The sequence below is a fragment of the Brachypodium distachyon genome, chromosome 4 (assembly GCF_000005505.3).
Source record: "Brachypodium distachyon strain Bd21 chromosome 4, Brachypodium_distachyon_v3.0, whole genome shotgun sequence".
Taxonomy (NCBI): domain Eukaryota; kingdom Viridiplantae; phylum Streptophyta; class Magnoliopsida; order Poales; family Poaceae; genus Brachypodium; species Brachypodium distachyon.
Genome location: NC_016134.3, coordinates 17,614,845 through 17,638,285, shown reverse-complemented (window position 1 = coordinate 17,638,285; position 23,441 = coordinate 17,614,845). Strand labels below are relative to the sequence as shown.

Sequence of the window (23,441 nt, the reverse complement as noted above, 5' to 3'; positions counted from 1 at the left end):
GCAGTGGTGACTGCATGCATAATCAAATCAATCTTGTATTAGGCAGTTACAATCAAATCTGGTATTAGGCAGTTACGATACATCAAATCTGGTTTTTCTGTCTCTATATATATACAATCCTTAGTTCTGTTCCGGGCAGAAAATCAATCTTGAGTTCTCTTCCCGGCCGACGCCATCTAGCTAATCTTCGTTCTGTTCCAGCCGCCGCCGCCTCGTAGCTAATCTTTCGTTCTGTTCCGGGCCGCCGCCGCCAATGGAGACCAACTTTTTCCCTCAGACGAAGAGCAAGAAATCTGCAACAACAAACAAGGTCAGCATGATCCGAATTTTAACTTCAAAACCAGTACATGAACAGTATAAAATATATATGTGAAAATCTTATATGCGTAATCCCTCTGACCTGTGTTTTGTCTTCCATCAGGATCCATCTCCCTCCAGTGACCAATCTCCCTCGTGTGAGCCCAAAACTCCTGCATTAAGCAAAACAATATCTAAAGCCAAGGTTCATATCATACATCACTACTCATTACAAATCATATATATGTAAAAATCTTACATGCGTAATCCCTTGTTCTGTAGGAAACAGTGGCTTGTAGTCCAACAGCCATGTATGAACTGATTGATTGCTTGGACAAGAAACAGAAAGATGAAATTGCAAGCTACAATCTAGGAGGGCTTTTACAAATACCGAATGTCCAAATTCGCAGGAAAGCCTGCATGCAGGTGGCAGGTAGCTACAGTGTTGAAGATGATGCAACGACACTAAGATAAGGATGGTGTTAAAGGATGTAGTACACATCCTAGACCTTCCAGATGAGGGAGAGACCCCAGATGTGAAAGCCAAACATAAAGACGAGAAGGTTGAGGCTCAAAGAAGAAAAAAACAGCATGAACTATTTAATAATTACAAAGATACCACAGGGTCGATAACTTTCAAAGGACTCGTGGAACAAATTAATGAAAACAAAGGAAGTACAGACGAACATTTCGTTAGAAGATTTCTTTTGTGCGCCATATGCCGACACATGTGCCCAGCCACGAAAGCAACTGTGAGCTCTGACTATTTAAAGCTCATGTTGGATGTCAACGACATCAAACAAGTGAATTGGGCTAGGCATGGAGAGCATTAGGCAATACAAGACGAAAAGACAAACGAACCTCTGCGGCAGCCTATCTCTACTACAAGTAAGAACAAATCAGTACTAAGTTCATTTTATAACAAGTGTTGGTACATATCTGATTTTTTTCCTTCTGGTGCATTGCAGGTATGGTACTGGGAAAAATTTTATGTCAACATAGCAAAACATGGGATAGAGGTCAATTATTCTCAGCGTGAAAAACCACTAATTCGACATTGGACTGAAGCAAAGGTGGCACAGAGAACGAAGGCCAACTTCGGAGATGGAGATGTATGCAAACGATTTGCTAAATGTTCATTGCAAGTATATATCATATGATCGTTCGTTATTTGCACAAACTAACCATTAATTTTTTATTTCATATTAGATTATCCAAGATATTACAAGTGATGCAGAATATGTGCTGCATAGACCCGTCTACAGCACCAACCATGTTCATGTATGCACAACTGGAAGAAGCTGAGAACCTACACTTTGCATATTACAAATACAAATTGTATTATGACTCATCTTCATACGTTTATGTAGGATCAAAGTATACTTAAACAAATTCTTCATCGCCTAGGAGCTTTGGAGAATAAATACATTCACAATGACTACGTTTATGAAAACAAGTGGTTCGAGCCACTTGTACATGGTATGGCCGACACTGAACACAATGTGAAGCAGCTAGGGAATTTAGTACTCCGTTTGCTCCACGGCTTCGAGGTCTATCCTATTCACACACTTATGAACATATATATGTATAATGCAATTATTATCCTAAACATCTTCATATGGCTACAAGCAACAATTATTTTCTATGCAGGATAAGGGTTTTGTTTTTTCTGATATTCCCTTCACACAGACTGAGGTAAATTTACAAGTAATTAATTCTACCAGTTTCCATATGTCAAGTAATTAATTCTACCAGATTAACCTGTGATTCTATTATAGAAAACATATTGTCAAGTCGGGGACGAGTGTAAATGGCACACAGGTCCTCACAGCACGCATATCCATGATGAGAAGGACAAAGATGACGACGAGGAAGGGGACGAAGATGGTGAAGGCAAAGGAAACAGTATTGCCAAGCGGCTGCGTGGCCCTCAGGGAGGAAATCAACATCGTCCTTCAAAAAAACAGAATTTTGCTACTATGATCACGCCAAGAGGGAACGCCGCAAAGAAAAGGAAAAAAATGGTGTGTACTACTATCCGGCAAATACCTTGTTTCAAATCATAACACATTCTATAACTTGTAATTGTTCTTCATATTCCTAATGCAGATGATGTGGATGAGACACTTGCTTGGGTAAACAAGCAAAGAGATACCCGGGCTTTGGCCATCGTAGAGAGTGTCACAATTACAAAGAAATTACTAGAATGCCTAACTGTACATTATCCAACAGACTCTGTGAAGAAATATCTGGGTGACGACGTAAGAGTTGTATATTTTTTTTAATTCTGGATTATGACATATTCTAACTTGTATTGTCTTGCATCGAATACTAGATCATTGATGTGGCCATCTTTCATCATCGGTCTCAGAACATGATCGATGAAAGGGATGACGGAAGAGTCCTTGTGGAGATTACTCAAATTGTGCGAAAGTTGTCTTCAGATAGAATACATTATGAATCATCCATGGGACGGCCTGAAAGACGTCGCTGTATAGATTTGGCAATTGAATGGCTCTTGCATGACATGGTACAACAGAATTCCTATTCCATGCATATTTATGTCTATGTCTCTCTCTCTCTCTCTCTCTCTCTCTCTCTATATATATATATATATATATATATATATATATATGTATGTATGTATGTATGTATTTATTTGCTGTTGACACTCACGTCAATCTTCATGCAGATATTCCTGCCTCTTAACGTGGGGTTACATTGGTACCTAGCGGTCGTGAAGTGGACAGATTTAATAGGTGGCCAGACTTAAATGTTAATTCATGGGAGCACGTAAATATCAACCATGTGCCAAGGCAGAAAGACGGGTATGTACATTCATCGCCAATGTCTAATCTTCTTTTTATAAACTCAACGAATGAAATCCTAATTAATTCATTCAGGACATCATGTGGCCTTTTTCTCATCAAGTACATACAACTATGGTCGGGATCCAAGCTGTCCAAGAGATTTTCACAGGTGAAGATTTCGATATTATTCCTACATGCAATGTAAATTTCATCTTTGGATCCATGTTTAACTACTTTACTATACATATACAGAAAGATATAGAAATTTTCAGGAGGCAGCTACCATGTGACATCCTCTACAGTGTGCTGAACAAAATCAAGATCAGGGATATGCAACTGCAAGAAAGTGAAGAAGAAATTCCAGTCTCAAGTGATAGTTCTGAATCATAGATATGCGTCTGTCATAGCAAGTAGTCCTATATTTCTGTTAGGCCATAAATATAGTTTGTCTCCTTCTTTTATCATATTTGTCCGGTGTTGTTAGACTCCATAATTATTCTTCAATGTAGACCTAAACATTTCGAATCATTGCCTGCTGGTGTTACAGTATTATTTTCATACCTTTGTCATTTTCATCTAATCATGTGCATAAAGTTGTGCACTATTTCGGTGCAATGCTGCACAAGTTCATTCTTTCCAATTGTGCTGATAATTTCAATCTGGTTTTACATGCATTCAAAGAAACAGCAATGCTCAAGGAATAGCAAGTTCCATGACAAAAAAATAGGGAAGATGAGAAAGTTAGCATTGGTCACACGTCATACTTACCCCAGGATACTGCTGAAAAACAGGAGAATAATGCTCTCGAGTCACGTATATCTTTTTAGCAAGAGCTAAGAGTGAAGTAACCTTGTTTCCCAAAATGTCAACCTGAATCAAATGCACAAACACTTCAAACAAGTTATAAATATAAGATAAAATTAGTATACATGAGTTATTGCAGTCAAATAAAAGCATACTTCCCTGCAAAAAAAAATGAAAGCATACTTGAAGAAAGCTCATAATGTAAAAAAAATCAATTTCAAATGGGTTCAAGTGGGCAGTAACTCACTTTTGTACTGTCAATAATGTATAACAAACAATGTCCTACTCACCCACTTAATTAAAACGTCAGGGGGGCATCTTCCCCTGTGGTCGAGACTCGAGAAAAAATAATGTATAACAAACAATGTCCTACTCATCAAATAATTATGGAACCTCTTGAACAGTCACACAACAAACATGCTTATATAAACGTCTAGGAATATACCTTCTGGTGCACAAATAATTTAGGATAACGATGACTGAATTGAAATAAGGAATGTGTCCCAGAAGGGATCACAGAGCTAACAAAAACACTGTGATTATCTGATAAATGGATGAGCGTAGCATGAAGTAGCTGCAATCCAGAAAATCAGGAAGCAGAGAAATGCAAAAATATTTGATAATATCAATCCTAGCATAGCATCCTAACTATTTAGGATGAAAGAGAAGCCAGCTCCTCTACAGGCTTTGCTACACTCCCTCAATCCCCCCAAATGTTTAATTTACTTTAATTGATTACTAGGCAAACAAACAACATACAATACATCATACTAAAATTTGCACGAGCATAGCAAATCTGGAACTGAAACAAACGAATCGTGCACTATAATTTTTACGAAGTTAAACCTGTCACCAAATTCCAAAACAAACAATGCCCAAGATCATACCTGTTGAGGCGCGCCCCGACGAGCCCCAGCCCCCTAGTGCGCCGCGCTGCCACCCCTCCGCCTGACTGCGCGGCTCCAGCCCGAGCGCCGCCACGAACCCCCAGTGCGCCGTGCCGCCACCCCTCCGCCTGACTGAGCGGCTCTAGCCCGACCGCCGCCGCCACCCCTCCGCCTGAATGCGCCGCCCCCCCCCCCCCCCCCCCCCTCCGCTTGACTACGCGGCTCCAGCCCGACCGCTGCCGCCACCCCTCCGCCTGAATGCGCCGCCCCCCCAGTGGGCCGCCGCCGCCACCCCCAGTCAAGGCCCGCCACCCCTCCGCCTGAATGCGCCGCCCCCCAGTGCGCCGCCGCCGCCACCCCCAGCCGAGGCCCTCCATCCCTCAGCCGGCGCGGCCGCCCCTCGTCCCCTCCGCCTGTCCGCCAGCGCCTCCATTAAATCGGGGAAGGAAGACAACGAATAACCATTTTTCTTTTTTTTTCTTAATTGCATATCAAAATCCCAAGGGCCTCAGCTTCAAACGTAATTACAAGTTTGCCATTCAATTCGGGGTACTCCCTGGTTTTTCCACCTAGTACTCCGTGGGATTGAGATGAAGTACCAAGCAATGATAGCCATTAGATCGGGACAAATAAACGGTTCATATTAAATCCGGGGTACCGTAAAAAAGCTCCATTCCAACAACCACTCACAACAACAGATGTGGAGTCCCTCTACAATCATCCCGCATGATGATGATTGTCCCAAAGATAACTCGACAGTACTACTTACCTGCTGCATGCCGCTGTGCTTCAAATAGTCCTTGCAAAGCTACATCAATGGGTCCTATGCCGTTGCCGCCTTGTAGCTCGCCATTCCGCGCTCAGTTTCCGCCTTTCGACATGATCTCACCGTTGTTCTTTGCCTGATCCTACAAACACATGGGAAAGACATCTCCAGCGACTGATCGCCGCTAATGAGGTCACCCCAACATCGTCTTCTCTCTCGCAGCCTCAAGCTTGTCGCCCAGATGAAGAGAAAACCGCCAGAATACCAATAGTCAGTACTGAGAGTTCCAAAATACCACTAAAAAATCAAACTTGCCAAAAAAAACATCGCCATTAAGGCTTTTCAGGCCAAAATACCACTGCCGTGAAATTTCAAGCATTCCCGTTTGTCAACCTTGTCAGGCTTTTTAGAATCACAGAAATGCCCTTGTCTAAATCTAGCCAAAACAGCTCGAATTCTCTGCCCTCATCTAAACCTAGCCACTCCAAGCCGTCCGCCACCTCTGCCCGTTACGTAGATGCCCAAACTGGCGCCCACGAGCCCATTGTGGGCGCTCTACACCGCCCCGCCCCACTCGTGCACCGCCTGTTGCCTAGGAGCCCTCTCCTGCTTGGTCTCCCAGGAGCCTTCTCTCTGCTCTGTCACTCTTCTGCTTGGGTGCCGTTTGTTATTTTGCACCTCTCCTGCATTCTAATTTTAAGTTTTCATGTAGGCAAAAGTCCAACAAAACTGAAGCAACCACTGCTCCTCCCAGTGACGGAGGCAGGGGACCAGGGGCCCTGCCCATCCCGCTATAATTCGGTAATTACGCCTAGATCCTTGCCTACATGTACTTATATATAGTGTATTAACATGTTCTGGCCCCTGATAACATATATTTCTACTTTGGTCCTCCTTATGTGCTATTCAAGCCCAATGACAAGCTTGAGGGCAGCGGCCATTGCAAATGCTTCTTCACCTTCTAGTGGTGTAGTGCATCTACAAGGAGCAAAACTACCACTAGTAGTCCTCACAAAAAAGTTTAGTCAATTTACTTGAGAGAACTACTTTTTCAGTTGTTGTATGTTGAACTACTAGTGTGATGCTTTTGGGATCATTAGACCATGAAATTATGTCATTACTATTGCCTTAAAATGCTGCTGAAATGTTGTGAAAATGCTGCTGCTGGAAACTACTGTAGAAATGCTGCTGAATTGCTGAATCGGCTGGTGTGAATCTGCTGCTGAAATCTTGTTTAAAAGCTGCTGAAATGAGTGAAAATAAGAGACTTATGCTTGAAGAGGTAAGGACATATACGTCTTTTTATATGGCCGTTAGTCTCAGTTAGTGCAACAATACAAATGGTATACTTGTATATGCAACAAAAATGGATGCCCGGAAGAAAACACACCCCATTTTCTCCAGCAAGCTCCTACGGGGGCGTCAGTACGTCGAACAGCTTGCGTTGCGTGCAGGTCTTGCACCAAAAATTCATCAAGTAGCAGCAGTAATTATATTATTTACAATTGCGCTGGTTTTTTCTGCCATTAATCTCACTAATGCAACCTCTTAAATCTTAATCATGCCTGAAAACATTGATGCCAGAAGATGCGAGTCGTGCGGATGTTGAGCAGGGAGACTCTGGTCTGCACGAGCCTCCAGAACACCTTCTCGCCGGCTCGCCGCCGGTCTTGAGCTCCTCAACGCATTCGCCCAGCTCCTCGAGCCTCTCCGCCATTCCCGTCTTGGCGAGGCACACCAGCCAGCACCGCCGTCCTCTTGCACGAGCACGTCGACGCCGACGCGACGCCTGCACGGAGGCCGACATGGGCGCCACGGTAACAGCGCGGCGGATGCAGTCGCTCTGGCAGCCACGCGCAGAGCCATACGATGGATCGGCGGCGGCGGTTGAGGAACAACGACGGTTCAGGAGCTCCGCCCGATCCCGCCGCTTCCCTGGGCATGGCGGCAGTTGAAACGAAGAAGTCGTGACTCGTGAGCAGGAGAGAGCGCCGCACGGTAACACTAAATGGCACACGTATGCCATTTAGATTTCCCCGAAAATAACTTTTTTTTTCCTCCTCGGGTTGTGACGTTGAAGCTATATCGAGTCAGTTTGGGCCTGTGAGGCTGTATGGAGCATATCATTTTCTTCACTGGGCGCCGCCAGGTGCCGGGTGGCGAGCTTCTTGTGCCTCTGGGCCTAGCCTTGATCTCAGGTTCGACGGTTATCTCCTTTTTTTACTTCTTCTTTTCTTTGGGATGATGGTTCATCTCTAGCTGCGACAGAAATAAATTTTTGAGATTAGAAAAACCTCTATAACGTCCCCGCAAAAAAAAAACTCTATAACCTCTCTTATTGCAGCGTGGTTCCACGCATTAAGGGCACTTGCTTGTTCTTAGAACGAAGGATGTGGCATCTTTCGGGTTTCCAGCAAGTGGAAACAGTATTGTGATGGTCCACGGTTTTCTTTTCTTATATGTATGGTCCATGTTTATGCCGTGTGTTTGAGCAAAAGAATAAAATAAGTAACGCACAAGACTGAATTTTACTGCTGATGTAAAGTCGTTGCGAGTTATCTCAAAGTTTTAAATGAATTGAATCATGGCTGTGTGCATCAATTGATGCACAGGCCGGGATCGCTTCCCCTTTTCGAAAAGAAGAAAAATGAATTGAACCAATTTGCAAGGGCAACAAATTGTACTATTTGACTGCTATTGAGAACATTTAGCATCTCAACTTGAAAGTCACAGGATTTGTTCTATCTATCAATTTAAACAACTTCTGTCAGGATCTCAGAAATGGTGGACTCCCTGTCACAAAGGGCAGTTCACTGTTAGCTCATACTACAGGAAGCTGATGTGGGGTAATGTTGATTTTCCTCAGAAATTTCTATGGAAAATTAAGATCCTGCTGAAAATTAGGATATTTTTATGGTTGATTGCCCATAAAAGTATTTTGACCAAAGATGTACTAACTCATAGGGGATGGAAAGGGGACACTAAATGCCAGTTTTGTGGGATGGAAGAGTCCATTGATCACTTATTCCTTCATTGTTCGTTGGCAAGATTTGTTTGGAATGTTCTAAAATGTGCTTTCGATCTTCCTGTTCTGCCAAATTCTGTGGAAGAGCTATGGTTGACCTGGCTGCCTGCCTTCTCAGGCAATTCAAAAAAACTTGTTATGGTTGGAGTGGCAGGCCTGTTATGGGTGTTGTGGAATACCAGAAACAGGGCCTGCTTCTCAAATGTTAGAATTACTTCCCCTTTTGGGGTAATCAAACTGTTGTGCTATTGGCTTAATCTCTGGTCGATTTTGCAGACAAAGGAAACAAGCAAAAAATCTTCTTCGGTGGGGGACAAGACTGATCGAACAGGTTGCTAGAGAAGTGTTTGATGCGGCTAGAGGATGGTGTCCATTACAACGAATTGCTGGGTGATCAAGAACCTGTTTGCTGTTTTCTGAAGTTCTCTGTTGAAGCTGCTGGGACTCAATGGGGATTTGCGATGGGGGCTTCGTCTGGTGTGAGGATTGCACTAGGTGCTGGCGTGCTGCTGGGAGAGGTGATAGCAAAGAATTAGGGGAGGGAGTGGCTTTTATGTCAGGTTCTCTTTCTGTAGTGTTTGCTGTATGCTGTTCCTCTGACTTGGCTGACGTCCTTCTCTCCCTAGATCTCAGTTTCCCTTTGGTTATGTCTGTTTGACTGCAAAACCTTGTAGCACCTTGGTTTCATTATATGAAATCGGAGAGGGAAAACCTCTCTTTTTCAAAAAAAAAAGGGGCAGGATCTCAGAAAGTTTGTACAAGCAGACATGACGAATACATGACAGAAATCAATGAAATCCTAAGAACGGCTGACACGATCCCAAAACTGTCTTCTACCATCAGGCCGCTCGCCGCTCTCACGCCGGCAGGCCAAGCCCCAGGCCGATGTGGCTCGACTCGGCGCTCAATCCGCTCACATCAAAGCGCGCCAGTGGCGACATCGCCAAGCGCGTGACCGCCGGTGGTTCCAGCCCGAGCGTCAGCTCCAGCCCAATCTCCTCATGGACGACATGCCGCATCGGCGGTACCGGCAGAGGGCTCTGCTCCGCCTGGCTGACGTGCGAGCCGGCCTCAACCTCGGTGTCCTGACCCGACTCTTCCCGCGTTTGCTCGACTCCGATCACCATGCCTTCGTCGTCGACATGGCCATGGTTGTGGCTGCCGGCCGACTCCTCGTGGCAGGGCTCACGGCTCGGCGCACGGCCGTGGTCATCGTGCTGCTCTGGCTCTTGCCTTGGAGTGGGGGACACGCTCTTGGCACCCTTGTTGGACTTGGAGGTGGAGGACGAGGCGCGCTTGAATCTGGTGCGTCCAGCGCGCGAGACACGCAGCGGATCGGCGGCTTCTTTGTCCTTGGCGACATGGCGGATGTCGTACGCCCGGAGCGGCGGTGTGTCCTGACCGGCGGGGACGGACTCGGAGGAGACCTGGACGATGCGTTCCCCTTTGAGCACGGCTTCTACGGCAGCCTGGCAGGCCTCCCAGCGGCCGGACCAGAGCAGCCCGACGGAGCCGTAGATCGGGTTCACCATCCTTCCGCACGCCTCGTAGAGCAGCGAGCGGAAGAGCGCCGGGCGGAGGTCGTCGGGGCCGGCGGCGAGGAGGTTGAGCAGCCCGGCGCGGCCGTAGAACTTGGCGAGGAAGACGGTGGCGTTGGCCTGCGCGTCGGGGCTCTTGATCCACTCCAGGCACGGCCGGATGGTGCAGCCCTCGCTGCACCCCTTGCGCAGCACACGGCACCCGTTGCAGCTCATCCGCATCTTCGCAGGCCGGCTAGGTAGCTATGCTAGAGCTGCAGCGCAGGATCAACCTGAGTTGTTGGGAGATCGATGGACTGGTGGTGTTGTGAGGAAGATGAATAGATGATGATGGAGGAGAGAAGGGCGGGGCCGGGGGTATTTTATAAAGTGGGTTGGGCGCCAGTGGTTTTGCCAAAGGCTGATTCGGCGCCGCGGGCCAAAACAATGGGAGATGCGGATGCCTGCGGGGGGATTCAGCTCAGCACGCCGCGTCCGCAACCTGCGTCAACGTCTCCCTGCTTTCCCCCCTGACTAAACAAGGTGCGGCGTCCGTGGTTTTGGGAGCCCGGGGCTTCCGGTTTTGTTGGAGTCCAATTCCCACGTCCCAGCTGTGGGCCCACCGCCCCATTGTTTTTCTATATTTCTGCCTGGAGTTTGAAGGTGTGTCTACAGTGGGCCGGTCCTACCGTTCCTTGGTGTTTTGAATTACATGTTGTGGTGTCCCTTGGCCGCCGTCAATCGTCGAGGGGTAAGTGCGCGGTTGATTTTAGAAGGAACAGCGAGAAAACACAGAGAAATAGGTAGTAGACGGGAGTTATTATTTTCGGAACTGCTAAGACGCAGTCGCTTGGAAAATTGTTTCTCTTAGTCGACGCGAAATTTAGCTGGCAATAAATAAACCAAGAACTCATTTTCTGCAAAAGTTTGGTCGTGTTATGCATGTAGAGTAGGAACCAGGTTCGAATCCTGGCCTGACCATTTTTGTGTTTTTTTTTTGCTTTCGTTTTTTATTTATAACTTGTTTCGTTTTTTGTTTCTAATTTTTATTTCTCCTCATTTTTTTTGTTTTCAAGTTTGTATATGTGCACTAACGTAAAATAGCATTATAGGATAGCATGTACATTTATTTTATTCGAAATGTGCAATCGTATATTGCATCTTCGGACGGCTAAAATTATACGTGAAATTTTGTGCGCAAATTTGGATTTTGAAATTTACAATTGGATGGATGGCTAAAATTGCACATGCTTTTTTGTGTATGAATTTGGATTTTTAAATATACAATTAGACATTGCACCTTCGGACGGCTAAATTTGCACGTGAATTTTTGTGTGCAAATTTGGATTTTGAAATGTACAATTGGATATTGCACTATCAGAGACTAAAATTGCAAGTGAAATTTTTTGTGCAATTTGGATTTTGAAATGTGCAATTTGATATTGCACCTTCGGATGGCTAAAATTCCACATGTTTCGCGAATTTTTTAGGTGCAACTAAAAATTGCACGTGAAATTTAATATGCAAATTTCTATTTTATATGCAAATTTAACTATCTCTCTCTCACACACACACACATGTGGAATTTCTATTTTATGAGCGATCGATTGTTTCTCAGTCGACTTAGACGTAGCCACTCCCATTATCTTTTGGATCGATCTTTAATTCATTGACCCATGCGCACGAGGCTAAATTTTTTAAAATCGCAAGTGAAATTTTATGGGCAATTAAAAATTGCACGTGAAATTTTATATGCAAATTTCTGTTTTATATGCAAATTTAACTATCTCTCTCACACACACAACGGGAGCCGTCGACCGAGAAACTTGACATAGCCACTCGGCCACTCCCTTTTATGTTAACAAATTGACGTAGCCACTCGGCCACTCCCTTTTAGTTTACTTCAAGTTTTTGGTAAACATGCAACTGTTGTACTAATGGGAAGAAAAATAAAAGAGGCTAGCTTAATGCAAAAATGACATTTCACTTGCTTTTTTTATTCCTAAAACAAATTCAACTATAATGGATGTTGTGTGTTTCATCCATTAACTCACAAATTTGAAAAATGGATCCATGAACTTGGCATGTACGTTCAGCTTAGTCCAAAATGGTCAAATTCGCACGTAAATTAGCTAAGCTAGATGCCAACGTGGACATGCGGGTTGTTATCGCAATTTTGTCGGCGACAGAACTTTGCGGTTACCCTTGCCAAACCTAGGTCGTTTATCTGTGGTCCAGCTTCATGTTCATCGTTGCCAAGTTAAACTTTGATGTTCAACCTAGGTCGTCTCGGCACGTCACATGAGACTTTTGCGGTAAAACCTTTATGTTCGATTGTTCTCACATTTGAGCAAACGGTTAAATGATGCGAGTTAATGGATGAAAGTGGACATTATTGCCGAGTTAAATGACCCAACATGCAATTTCTTCGTTTCATTTTCAACTTTTTTTTCTAAGTTGTAACATGTGTAATGTTACTCTATGAAGTGGTTTTGAGCAAAAAATGGTGCAAGGGACTGCCTATGGCATAGTTGCCAGGTTTTTTCTTAAAAACTAGTCACTAGCTTTTTAAGCCACCGTTGATTGACGATCTAAAGATCGGGTATAATTTTTGCTATTGGCTTTTTGTTTATCTGCTGTTCCCGAACTATTGCACATTGAAAACATCGAGATGCACAAAAGAGAGGGCAATTCATTAGCCATAGGAGTGCAAATTTGTTGATGGTGTGTTATAATCTAATATATGTGAGCTAAACTAAAATAAAAAATACCGAAAACAACAGAAAACAATAAACTCTACCGCAGAAAGAGATTATAAGGAATGTACTGAAATAGCCAGATAACTAATGCATAAAACTTCAGAGAAGACATAACAAGTAATTTATAATTCTAACTTCTAAGAGCGGAAGAAAAGTATACAAATATTTATGGACAGATGTTAAGACAGTTAAAAAAAATAGTGCAATTAATGCAATTAATTAAACACAAAAGTGATCGTCACAGTACTTACCTAAAAATATATTAGTAAAAAAACGAGCAATGGTATGACTAAAAACCAATTGCAATTACACACGACGCAATTGCATTAAAATTGTGCAATAATATCAAAACAAGAGTGCAATTAATTAGTCGAGGTGGTATTCTGAAGGGTGCGGACGTCGCTAAGCAATTCTAAAAGGAGCAGGAGGAGAAATTAGAGGAAATCTCCAAGTAATCTCATGGCCAAGAATCGACTGATTTTTAGATAAAAAGTACTAGGTGCAAAATGGTAAAATAATAGCGTGCAAGACTGAGCTTTACCTATGTAGAATCGCTGCAAATTTTCTCATAGTTATGAATAAATTCTCTGCAAAGGTAAAGAACACTTTGACTGCTATTTGGAGAACATTTTGCATCTCAACTTGTCATATCAGAATTGTTCTATCAATTTAAACAACGTCTGCCACAGCTGAACCTCAGAGAGTTTGTACGGGCAGACATGGTGAATACATTACAGAAATCAATTAAATCCTAAGAAAGGAGCCTGACACGATCCCAAAACCGTACTACTAACATGAGGCCAGGAGCCCAGGACACTCTCACGCCGGCAGCGCAAGCCCCAGGCCGATGTGGCTCGATTCGGCGCTCAATCCGCTGAGGTCTAAGGGTGCCAGCGGCGACCTCGCCACGCGCGTGACCGACGGCTCCAGCCCGAGCGTCAGCTCCAGCCCGATCTCCTCCTGCCGCATCGGCGGCACAGGGCTCTGCTCGGCCTGGCTGACGTGCGAGCCCGCCTCAGCCTCGGTGTCCTGATCCGACTGTTCCCGCGTTTGCTCGACTCCCATCATCATGCCCTCGTCATCAACATGGCCGTGGTTGTGGCTGCCGGCCGACTCCTCGTGGCTCGGCGCCTGCTCTGATTCCTGCCTTGGGGCGGGAGAGAAGCTCTTTGCACCGGCGCTGGCGCTGACCTTCTTTGTTTTGGAGGTGGAGGACGAGGCGCCGCGCTTGAATCTGGTGCGTCCAGCGCGCGAGACACGCAGCGGATCGGCGGCCTCTGGGTCCTTGGCGACATGGCGGATGTCGTAGGCCCTGAGGGGCGGGGTGGCTTGCGCGGAGGGGACGGCCTCGGAGGAGACCTGAACGACTGGTTCCCCCTTGAGCACGGCTTCTACGGCGGCCTGGCAGGCCTCCCAGCGGCCGGACCAGAGCAGCCCGACGGAGCCGTAGATCGGGTTCACCATCCGGCCGCATGCCTCGTAGAGCAGCGAGCGGAAGAGCGCCGGGCGGAGGTCGTCGGGTCCCGCGGCGAGGAGGTTGAGCAGCCCGGCGCGGCCGTAGAACTTGGCGAGGAAGACGGTGGCGTTGGCCTGCGCGTCGGGGCTCTTGATCCACTCCAGGCACGGCCGGATGGTGCAGCCCTCGCTGCACCCCTTGCGCAGCACCCGGCACCCGTTGCAGCTCATCCGCATCTTCGCGGCGGAGTACTAGCGCTTATCAAATCGGCGCCGGAGTTTTTCGGAGATCAAAATATGCTGGGGACTTGGAATTGGAAATAGTACTACTGGTGGTGATTGGAGATGATGGAGGACAGAAAGAGCGGGGGGCTCGTTTATAAAGTGGGTTGGGCGCCAGTGGTTTTGGCAAAGGCGGATTCGCGGCGCCGGGGGGCCAAAACAATGGGAGACGCAGATACCAGAGAGCGGGATGGACTGCTTGCGGGGCCCGCCTCGTGCTCACCGGGGGCTTCGGCTCTCGCAGCACGCCGCGTCCGAGAAAATGGATTTTAGCTTCCAAACTGGAGGGGGCCGGGAACTTTCGGTGGATCTCCCTGCGCCTGCGGTGGGTGTCAACATCTGGCTGTCTACGAAAACAAGCGGCGGCGTCCATGGTTTTGGGAGTCTGAGGGGTTCCGGTTTTGTTGGAGTCCAACCCACGTTCCCCGCTGTGGCCCCACCGTCCCATTGTTCTATACTTCTAATCTGGATTTCGCAGAAGTGTCAACATTGGGCCGTCCCTACTGCCTACTGCCAAGGGGCTCAGAGTTATCGCGTGTGACACGTACTCATTTTACGCTGTAAAAAGTGGAGGCTTCGGTGCATGCGAAAATCGAACCCCCGGTTTCCATTTTCCTCGACTGTTTTGACTCTATTTAATGAAAATTTTGTTTTTTTAAGCCAAAAATTCTGCTACGAATAACCTCATCTAATCATTTCATCCGAATCCCCTCCGTTCTCATAGATGGGTTCCAATTTCCACAGCGACATGTCTTTCTTCCCGGTGGCATGCCAACATGGTCGTAGTGCGGTATTGATTATAAAAATATTGTGGTTGATTAATATATTCTCCGTTTTATAATTTTTGTCGAAATATTACATGTATGTAGACACTTTTTAAGAATAGATACATACATTTTTGAACAAATTTCAGACAAGAATTATGGAACGGAGAGAGTACATCACTATTCCATAAGCTCGGAGAGAACATACAGTTTAGTCCACAAACTCAAAACACACACACATAAAGTCCTAAACTAGTACTCACTCCGATTCTAAATTCTTGTCCCAAATTTGTCTAAATATGAAATTCTTAAAAATCGTCTACATACATGTAATATTTCGACAACAATTTAGGATTAGAGGGAGTATTAGTGTAACACCTAAGTCCAAAAACAGTTCGGCAGGATTAATTCCAGTCATTGCTGTTGGGTTTCTTGAGGGTTTTTTTGCAAAAAATTCACATAATTATAGGAAAAAAATAACATAATTCTTTGCAGGTTATTGTTGAATTAGCTAAAATTTAACATAATTCTCCGCAAATTGCTGTTAATTTTTTGCAAAACACCATAAGAAACGCTAACGGCAACCTACGGTTTTGGTTTAAGCCGATGTGGCTGCCACGTGGCTAGAATTAACCACCTGAACTGCTTTTGGACCTAGGTGTTACTCCTTTTGTTCCTAATTAATGGGGAACGGAGGGAGTACACTAATGCCAGTTTAGGGCTTTGCGTGTGTTTTCTTAGCTCGTGAACTAAACTGTGCATTCGTTCTGAGTTTATAAACTAGTGCTGTATTTTATTCATTAATATATGATCTTGTTTGAAAAGAAATCATTTGGGCACCCTGTTCATTGAGAAAGCTTCAATCACAGAAAGCAATTTATTTCCATGAATGTCGTATTGATTGCAGATTGAAACCAGCACTTTACTCGATCATATGAATTGCTACCCAAAACTCCAGGGAATGTGGATATTGTGTAGATTCTCAAGCTTTGGTATATTTGAGACCGAGTTTTAGAAAAGGAACCGAACTGCATGTACGAAATGTTGGAAGAAGATCTATTATTTACATAGGAGCAGACTGTCAACAATCCAACAATAGAATTCCAGATAGATCATCACAGCGAGCGGCAATTCAAAAAGCCAAACACCAAAAATAAAAAAGGAAAAAGTTCAGCCCGCACTAGCGTTAATCAAGCGCAAGGAAAAAAAACATTTTCTTAGATTTATTGAGAATAAGCATTTTCTTAGATTTTTTTTCTTAGATGGTACATTGGTGCGAAGAAAGCCTACTAGTCCAGTAAAGCCCAAGAATCAACTAGGCATTTGCTGTCCAGTGCGCACTCGATTTCAGTAAAGCCTAATTGGTCCGCATAGGCGCATACCCTACCTAGCTAACACAAAGTCTCGAGGTTGCGCGGACGTGATGCTCGCACGCGGAGACGGCACGGTGCGGTGGTAGCTGGAGCGATTGTTTGGTCTGGATGTCATGGTTGTGACTCGGGATCGAGCCTCAAAGACGAGGGGCTTTGTTCTCTGGATGCTTCCTGGGCTGGCGCGGGCCATGCAGCCGGGAGCAACGCTTGCCAGGGGAGCAGCCGGGGAAGCAAGAGCAACTCCAACCGTTCCCCATTTCACATCCGGCCTGTCACTTTTTTCGGTCATAGAAAGGGTGCCGGCTAGAATTTGTTTTTAAGGTCCAGTCGGTACCCCAAACCAAATTTTACATTATTTGATCAGTTTTGAATTACATCTCAAACAAATTTAATTAAATTCAAACAAATAAATAAGAAAAACTAGACGTTTCCTCGGAGACTCAATAAATGCTTGACCAGATCATCTTGAAGTTGCCGATGAGTACCGGCGTCTCGAATTTCTTGCCGCCGAGCGAGGAAAGCAGCAAAGGCGGCCGGCACCTCATGATTCACATTGGCTAGAGGACCCATCCGTTGATACGGTTCAGTGTCAAACATCGGACATTCCCACTCGCTCTCAATGATCATGTTGTGCATGATCACACAGGCAGTCATGACCTCCCACATCTGATTTCGACCAAGTGAGAGCAGGGTACCGGACGATGGCAAATCGAGCCTGCAACACACCAAATGCCGCTCGACATCCTTCCTGCATGCTTCCTGTTGCATCGCAAACCAAGATCTTGCTCCTCATGTGGGTGCATTTGAGATTGTCTTCACAAAGGTCGACCATCTTGGATAGATGCTATCTGCCAGGTAGTGTCCCTTGATGTACACATGGCCATTTATCTCATAGTTCACTGGGGGAGCAGTACCTTCAACGAGCTTGGCAAACACATTCGAGCATCGCAGCACATTTATGTCATTGTGCGATCCTGCCATACCGAAGAAGGCATGCCAAATATACAGATCCCGATCGGTCACCGCCTCAAGCACCACACTGCATGATCCTTTGTGGCTTTTATACATGCCCTGGTGTGCAAATGGTCAGTCCTTCCATGACCAATGCATACAGTCGATGCTGCCAAGCATACCTGGGAATCCTCTTTCTGCATTCTGTGCCATGATCCGAGCTGTGTCTTCTGCAGTGGGTGTCCTTAAGTACTGCTCTCCAAACACCGCCACAATTGCCCTACAGAACCTGTACATGCACTCGATGGCCGTGGACTTGGCCATGCGGAGGTAGTCGTCCTGTGTATCGGCAGGAATTCCATAAGCAAGCAAACGGAGGGATACCATGCATTTCTGAATTGATGTCAAACCGAGTGTGCCGACGGCGTCCCTCTTCAATTTGAAGTAATCGTCATACTCCCGGAGGTAATCGACGATCTTCAAAAAGAGCTTCCAAGACATTCTGAAACGGCGCCGAAAGATCACATCGTTGTCCAACGGATCATCGGCGAAGTAGTCGGCGTACGGCATGCAGTAGCCTTCCATCCTTTGCCTGGCCTTTCTCTTGCGGCGGCCCTTCCTCGATCCTCCCCTTCCCGGCCGCTCTACATCTTCGACGATGAGGCCAAGAAGCGACGAGACGATGAGTGGATGCTCCTGTTCACCGTCGGAGGCAACATCATCGGCAGCGGTGACTTCCTCGTCAAAAAGCGCGGCGAGCATCTCTTCGTCGTCTGAATCCATGGCCTTGGCAAATTGCCGAACATCTTGCGAGCAAGAAGTGAGGAGGTGGCCGCCGGGTGGGCACCGACGGGGTGCGGGAACTGGCCCGCGGCAAAGGAAGATCTACGCGGTGGCAGGTTCGGGGGTGGAAGTCGCCGGTGAGAGGGGTGGTTCCGGCGGCGATTCGGGGTGGAAGTTGGCGAAGCTCAGATAGAGAGGGGCAAATAGGGTTTGTTTTTTGGGTTGGGCCGCTGACAGTACTGGCCCGCGAGGTTTTGCACCCGAGCCGGTGCCCCCGCTCGGCATTAAACAGAGAATAGAGTTGCATTGGGTGAATGGGTGGATTTTAGCCCAAGCAATTAAACAGAAAACACAGAAAAGCTACGAAATCAAACAATTTTTATTAAATATCAAATCAACTCTGAAATTAGAAATTTGAACAGTGCATTTTTTTTCATATGTCAAATCCAAATAAAATACTAAAAAGATTGGATTGCCAAGGGAACTAAAATTTAAATTCCCATTGGTGTTAGTTCAATTCAAATCAAATGTTTTATAAAATTTTGATTTTAAGTTTTCACCAATTCAACAAAAAATATTGCCCCTTACATTCAGGGAGAAGTTTTTGAAAGATAAAAAAAAGGCTTTGACATAACTCAGATAAGCGTGACCTATAGTATACGGGTGGGGTGCGACCGAGTGATATCGAGATAATAAATATTAAATATACACTGGCATCTTTTTGATGCACCAAAAAAGCTTCTTTCCGGCATGTGTTCACGCCGTTGATTGTGCAGTCGAGTTGAAGGACTCGAAGTGCAAATAAATTGATGAGAGTACCATTAGAACAAAAACTAAGGCTAACCAATATCCATTTAGGAAAAAATTGCACATTTCTCAAATTTGGCCTGCACCCTACAACACGCAACTTATATAGCGGCCACAAAAGGTCTATTTCCTTCTTGCAATGGACAAACTTTCTTCTGCTTGCCAAAAATTGTGTTTTCCTGACCTATTTTTTTTTTTGTGTGTGTTTTTCGTGACCTAGCCAGGTCATCAAGCTCCTCCACATGCCACTTACACATGTAATATCTGAGAAGAGAATATCTGCACGGGGACATTTGATTATTTTTCGAGAGCAAAAACTGAAACTCTGACACCAACTGGTCACAATCAAGCAATGGCTCCGGCAGACTACTGCACGCCTCGATGCACAGGTAGTCTCTCGCCATCTCAAGCCCCGCTGCGGCACTGCATCTGCGCCTCGGAGCCCCGCATCGATGGTGGCACCCCTGTCTGATACCCAGAAGCTCTTTGCTCCAAGCCCGCCCTTTTGCATTCGCAAAAAAGAGAGATGTGAGCTTTTGAACGGTTGATCTCTTTGATCCCTGATCTAGGCATGTTCAGTTCCTTCACCAGTTCAGTTCCACCCATCCTTGGGGCATTGGAGAGGATTGGCAGAGAATCTTAACATTTTCTGCCAATCCCCACAGCGATCTTTACAACCGAACGAAGGCTAAGTCGATCTTAAATGTTATGTGTGTCTTCCCTTCTCAGATGATGTACTGTACTGCACTCGATTACATGATTAATGGTATGGGGGGTCAAAAGCCCCTTGTTGATCTAAAAAAGCAATTAAGCAATGCTTACTTTGATATACTTTTATATACTAGCCGTTTTGCCCCGTGGCCTGCCACGCTGCACGGAGTGCAGCGTATTTTCAGCAATTCTCCATCGTTATGCACTGACATTTCGTCTATTTTTCTTCTCTTTGCACATTGAACAGTTCATGGTGCCATGTTCTATCCCAGTTACAGTTGATAAAAGTATGAAAAACAGTGTGCAACATATACTCCATAACTCCACACGAACCGAACTAAGATGATAAATATATAGTCCTTATAGTTCACGCGATATTCATCCTTAATTTTTTTTCCTTGAGCTCCTTCCCTTCTTTCTTGGTACCAACTATTTTGCAGATAATTTGGCACATATTGGGATCTGTCATTTGAAACTATAGTTCAGACAAGGATGGCAAGAATATATTAGAAGGCCCTAGATCTCCATGGATAAACCAGTTACTGCAGCAGGGAAAGCATGTATTGAACTCTTTGCAAGATTATTGATCATATTTTCTTCTCACTAATCTTATAAAAAATAATAAACAATAATAAACTTCTGTAAAAACAATAACAAGCTCCAAGTGCTAAGACATATATCGTCTTCATGAATCTCCAAGCTAGAAACAACACACAAATATTTCTAGACGGATATTCTAATAGCAAAAGCAGGGTTCAAAAAAATCAGATTTATTATTACTGGTGACTATAAGTTTACTATTTTGAAGCGAAAAAACACTATCTGATTTAAATGTACTACTGTACTATTTTGGAAGAAATCAATAGACCAAAGTAATACCAAGTAATGGAAAAAAAAACTTCTCACTCACATTTATATCCTTGTTGGGATTTCACCGAACACGTTGTTGGCATGAATAAGCTTGCAATAGGCCATTAATCACATCTACATGTTGGAATAGCTAGTTGTTCCCGTCAGCGGAGTACATCTGAGTGGACGGAGAAACCGGAACCTGGTGGTCGGGATGCCCTTGCAGAGGAGAAGATGAGGAGGAACCAGAGTTTGGGGGTGGCCCCGCTCCTCGGCCATCGCTTGGGGACTACGGGTTGGGAAGACTTCGACCGCGGGGCTGCGGCAGACAGGCGGTTGTGTCTGTGCCAGCATGATGGAGAGCCAGCGTGAGATGTGGCAGGGCGGGGGGGGGGGGGGGGGCTCTCAGTGTATGGCGACCTTGAAGGAGGTATCGGGAGGGGTAGGGGAAGGTTACGGGTGGCGCCTCGTTTCCCTCGACGCGAAGGGCAGGGACTGCTCTGCGGCGGCATCGTCCTCTGCAGATGAGAGAGGCGCGGGGCGGCGGCGGAGGAGGCGGCCGCACGGCGCTAAGGCAGAGCGCAGCAACGGGAGAGCAGCGGAGAAGCGGCGCCGTGCGACGGTTTTATTTCCGGGGCTGTCGAGTCATGACGAAGCGGTACCGGGCAGACGAAGCTAGTTTGACAGGCGACCAAAACGCGTTCGAACTGTCCGTGCTTTTTAGATATGTATAGATTGCCTCCGCTTTTCGTATGTATATGCACAAAACACTCTTATGTGCTAAATTAACACAGTTTCAGTTTCTGGACTAAAGGAAAAACTTATTTAGTCTGGTTTGGTCGAAGAAATTAAAAGTTCTCCTTATGAAACTCAAATTTTGTGCCGGTCTTTCTTGAGAATTCCTGAGCGATCCACGCAGCTCCTTCACTAGGGGCGGTGCACCATAGTAAAAAAACACCTGAAATATCCAAGAAGCAGAGATTTGTATCAGAAAAGCACTGTTTTTGTGTTCACAGAATATGACGCTGACCGATCGACCTTGTTGTTTTTCTGCACCTAATAATAATAATAAAGGTAGGAGTGTTTCTTTCGTCGTCGTCCGCCAGACATATTTGCGTTTTGTCTCCTCTGTTTTTCAAGAATCAACCCACAGTTCGAACATGTCTTTTCTCCCCGGTGGGCCAGTCCCCACGAAAGATAGAGGAAACTCTAGGCCTCTAGCAATGCTCCGCGCCATCCATCCAGCTGCCTCCTGCGCTCTGTGCCGCCCGACGCCCATGGCACAAAGGCGGGCGGCAGCACCGGGGACCTCAGATCCGAGTGGTGGCGGCTGCTGTGTGTGTCTAGCTCCTACGCCGACCAAGCACCACCTGTACCCTCCCCTGCCCCTCCTCGCCTCCGTCCGCTCCCCGCAACAGTCACGTCCACGCGCCCGCGGAACAAGCGCCTCAGCTCCTGGCCCGCCTGGCCTCCTCGCGCCACCGTCTCAGTGTCGTCAGCTTCAACGACGGCGGCCTCCACGTCCTCCGCCGACCCGAGCATGGTGCTGCGAGCGCTCTGCGCACATGGGGAGCTGCCACATGCCCTCTGGTTGCTTGAGTCAAATGAAATTGTTGTTTTTTTCTATAAACATGAATTTTCGTGTGCAGGTGTTTAAGAGACCGTGGCAACGCACGGGCACTGTACTAGTAACTTCTTATGCCCGATTGAGGCAATAAGATCATGGCTTACTTGATATGGCCCAGTTTTTTCTTCTTTTTTTTTGGAAAAGGGAGGTTCCCGGCCATGGCCCAATTAGGTGTCGTACCAGTGGCCCACGAGGTCCCACTGATACGGGACGCGTGGGTCGCCAATGACGAAGCCCCGTCAGGAAGGCCTCTTGGGAAGCGATGAGTCCGGAAAGTCTGCCTCGAGGAGACGACCCTTGGTGAAGGTGAAGCTAAGGGCCGAGTACAAGAAGCCCTCGGGAACCCCGGTCCCGGAAAGCTGAAAAAACGCCTCCTGGCAACTAGCCGGGTGCGCTAGCCGGGAAGGGGCACCCCAGCAACCCACGCTCGGGCATGCAGGCGGGGCCCGCAGAACAGTGAAGACATGACAAGACAGCGGGCACAGTGCATTTAATGCACTGACAGGAGTCTCATCGGCAGGTGACTACCCTATGAACCATTTTTTCTACCATGTACAGTGGAACGGGCGCTGCATGGCGTCCAGCATGGATGAGTAGAAATGTATTTCATGTGGCTGTGACACGCGTCTGAAAAAACGTGTCACGCTGCATGCTTTGGCACCTGTGGTATCCCCTTGTCTATAAAAAGAGAACCAATGTCACCGATCAAAGGGTTCAGCATTCACCCAAGTAGTCAAGCCCTTAGAGGGACAAGTAGCAAAGCACAGGAACTCCCCGGCAACCTGTAACACTCATAAAAGGAAATACAACTCCAAAACAGGATGTAGGTTATTACACCTCCGGGTGGTCCAAACCTGGGTAAATTCTTGTGTCTACACTTCGTGTCTACCGTCACGCCGGCGATCGCCGGAGCTATCGCCTCGCCCTCCACCGAACTAAAAAAGGGGTGCTCGGCATCTCCGGTGCCGGAGACC

The 23,441-nt window shown here is 46.1% G+C and overlaps 3 protein-coding genes and 1 long non-coding RNA gene across 4 annotated transcripts; all 4 read right to left on the bottom strand.

Moving 5' to 3' along the window:
* Nucleotides 1-11: 11 nt before the first annotated feature.
* Nucleotides 12-4,979, bottom strand: LOC104584532. The gene is made up of 4 exons (XR_002966331.1): nt 4,799-4,979; nt 557-3,977; nt 401-470; nt 12-293 (listed from the first exon to the last, which is right to left on the bottom strand). It is a non-coding gene; the product is annotated as an uncharacterized LOC104584532 (long non-coding RNA).
* A 4,263-nt stretch (nt 4,980-9,242) lies between these two features.
* On the bottom strand, nt 9,243-10,469 carry LOC100821648 (LOB domain-containing protein 42). Its single transcript, XM_024455184.1, has one exon. It carries the CDS (start codon nt 10,347-10,349, stop codon nt 9,447-9,449), a length of 903 nt encoding a protein of 300 aa, XP_024310952.1. The 5' UTR covers nt 10,350-10,469; the 3' UTR covers nt 9,243-9,446.
* Nucleotides 10,470-13,477: 3,008 nt separating this feature from the next.
* On the bottom strand, nt 13,478-14,682 carry LOC112268913 (LOB domain-containing protein 42-like). The gene has a single exon (XM_024455185.1). It carries the CDS (start codon nt 14,555-14,557, stop codon nt 13,685-13,687), a length of 873 nt encoding a protein of 290 aa, XP_024310953.1. The 5' UTR covers nt 14,558-14,682; the 3' UTR covers nt 13,478-13,684.
* A 2,846-nt stretch (nt 14,683-17,528) lies between these two features.
* On the bottom strand, nt 17,529-18,473 carry LOC100834642. Its single transcript, XM_010240836.2, has 2 exons — nt 17,873-18,473; nt 17,529-17,713 (listed from the first exon to the last, which is right to left on the bottom strand). The coding sequence occupies exons 1-2, from the start codon at nt 18,471-18,473 to the stop codon at nt 17,529-17,531; spliced, it is 786 nt and encodes a 261-aa protein (XP_010239138.2).
* Nucleotides 18,474-23,441: the final 4,968 nt, after the last annotated feature.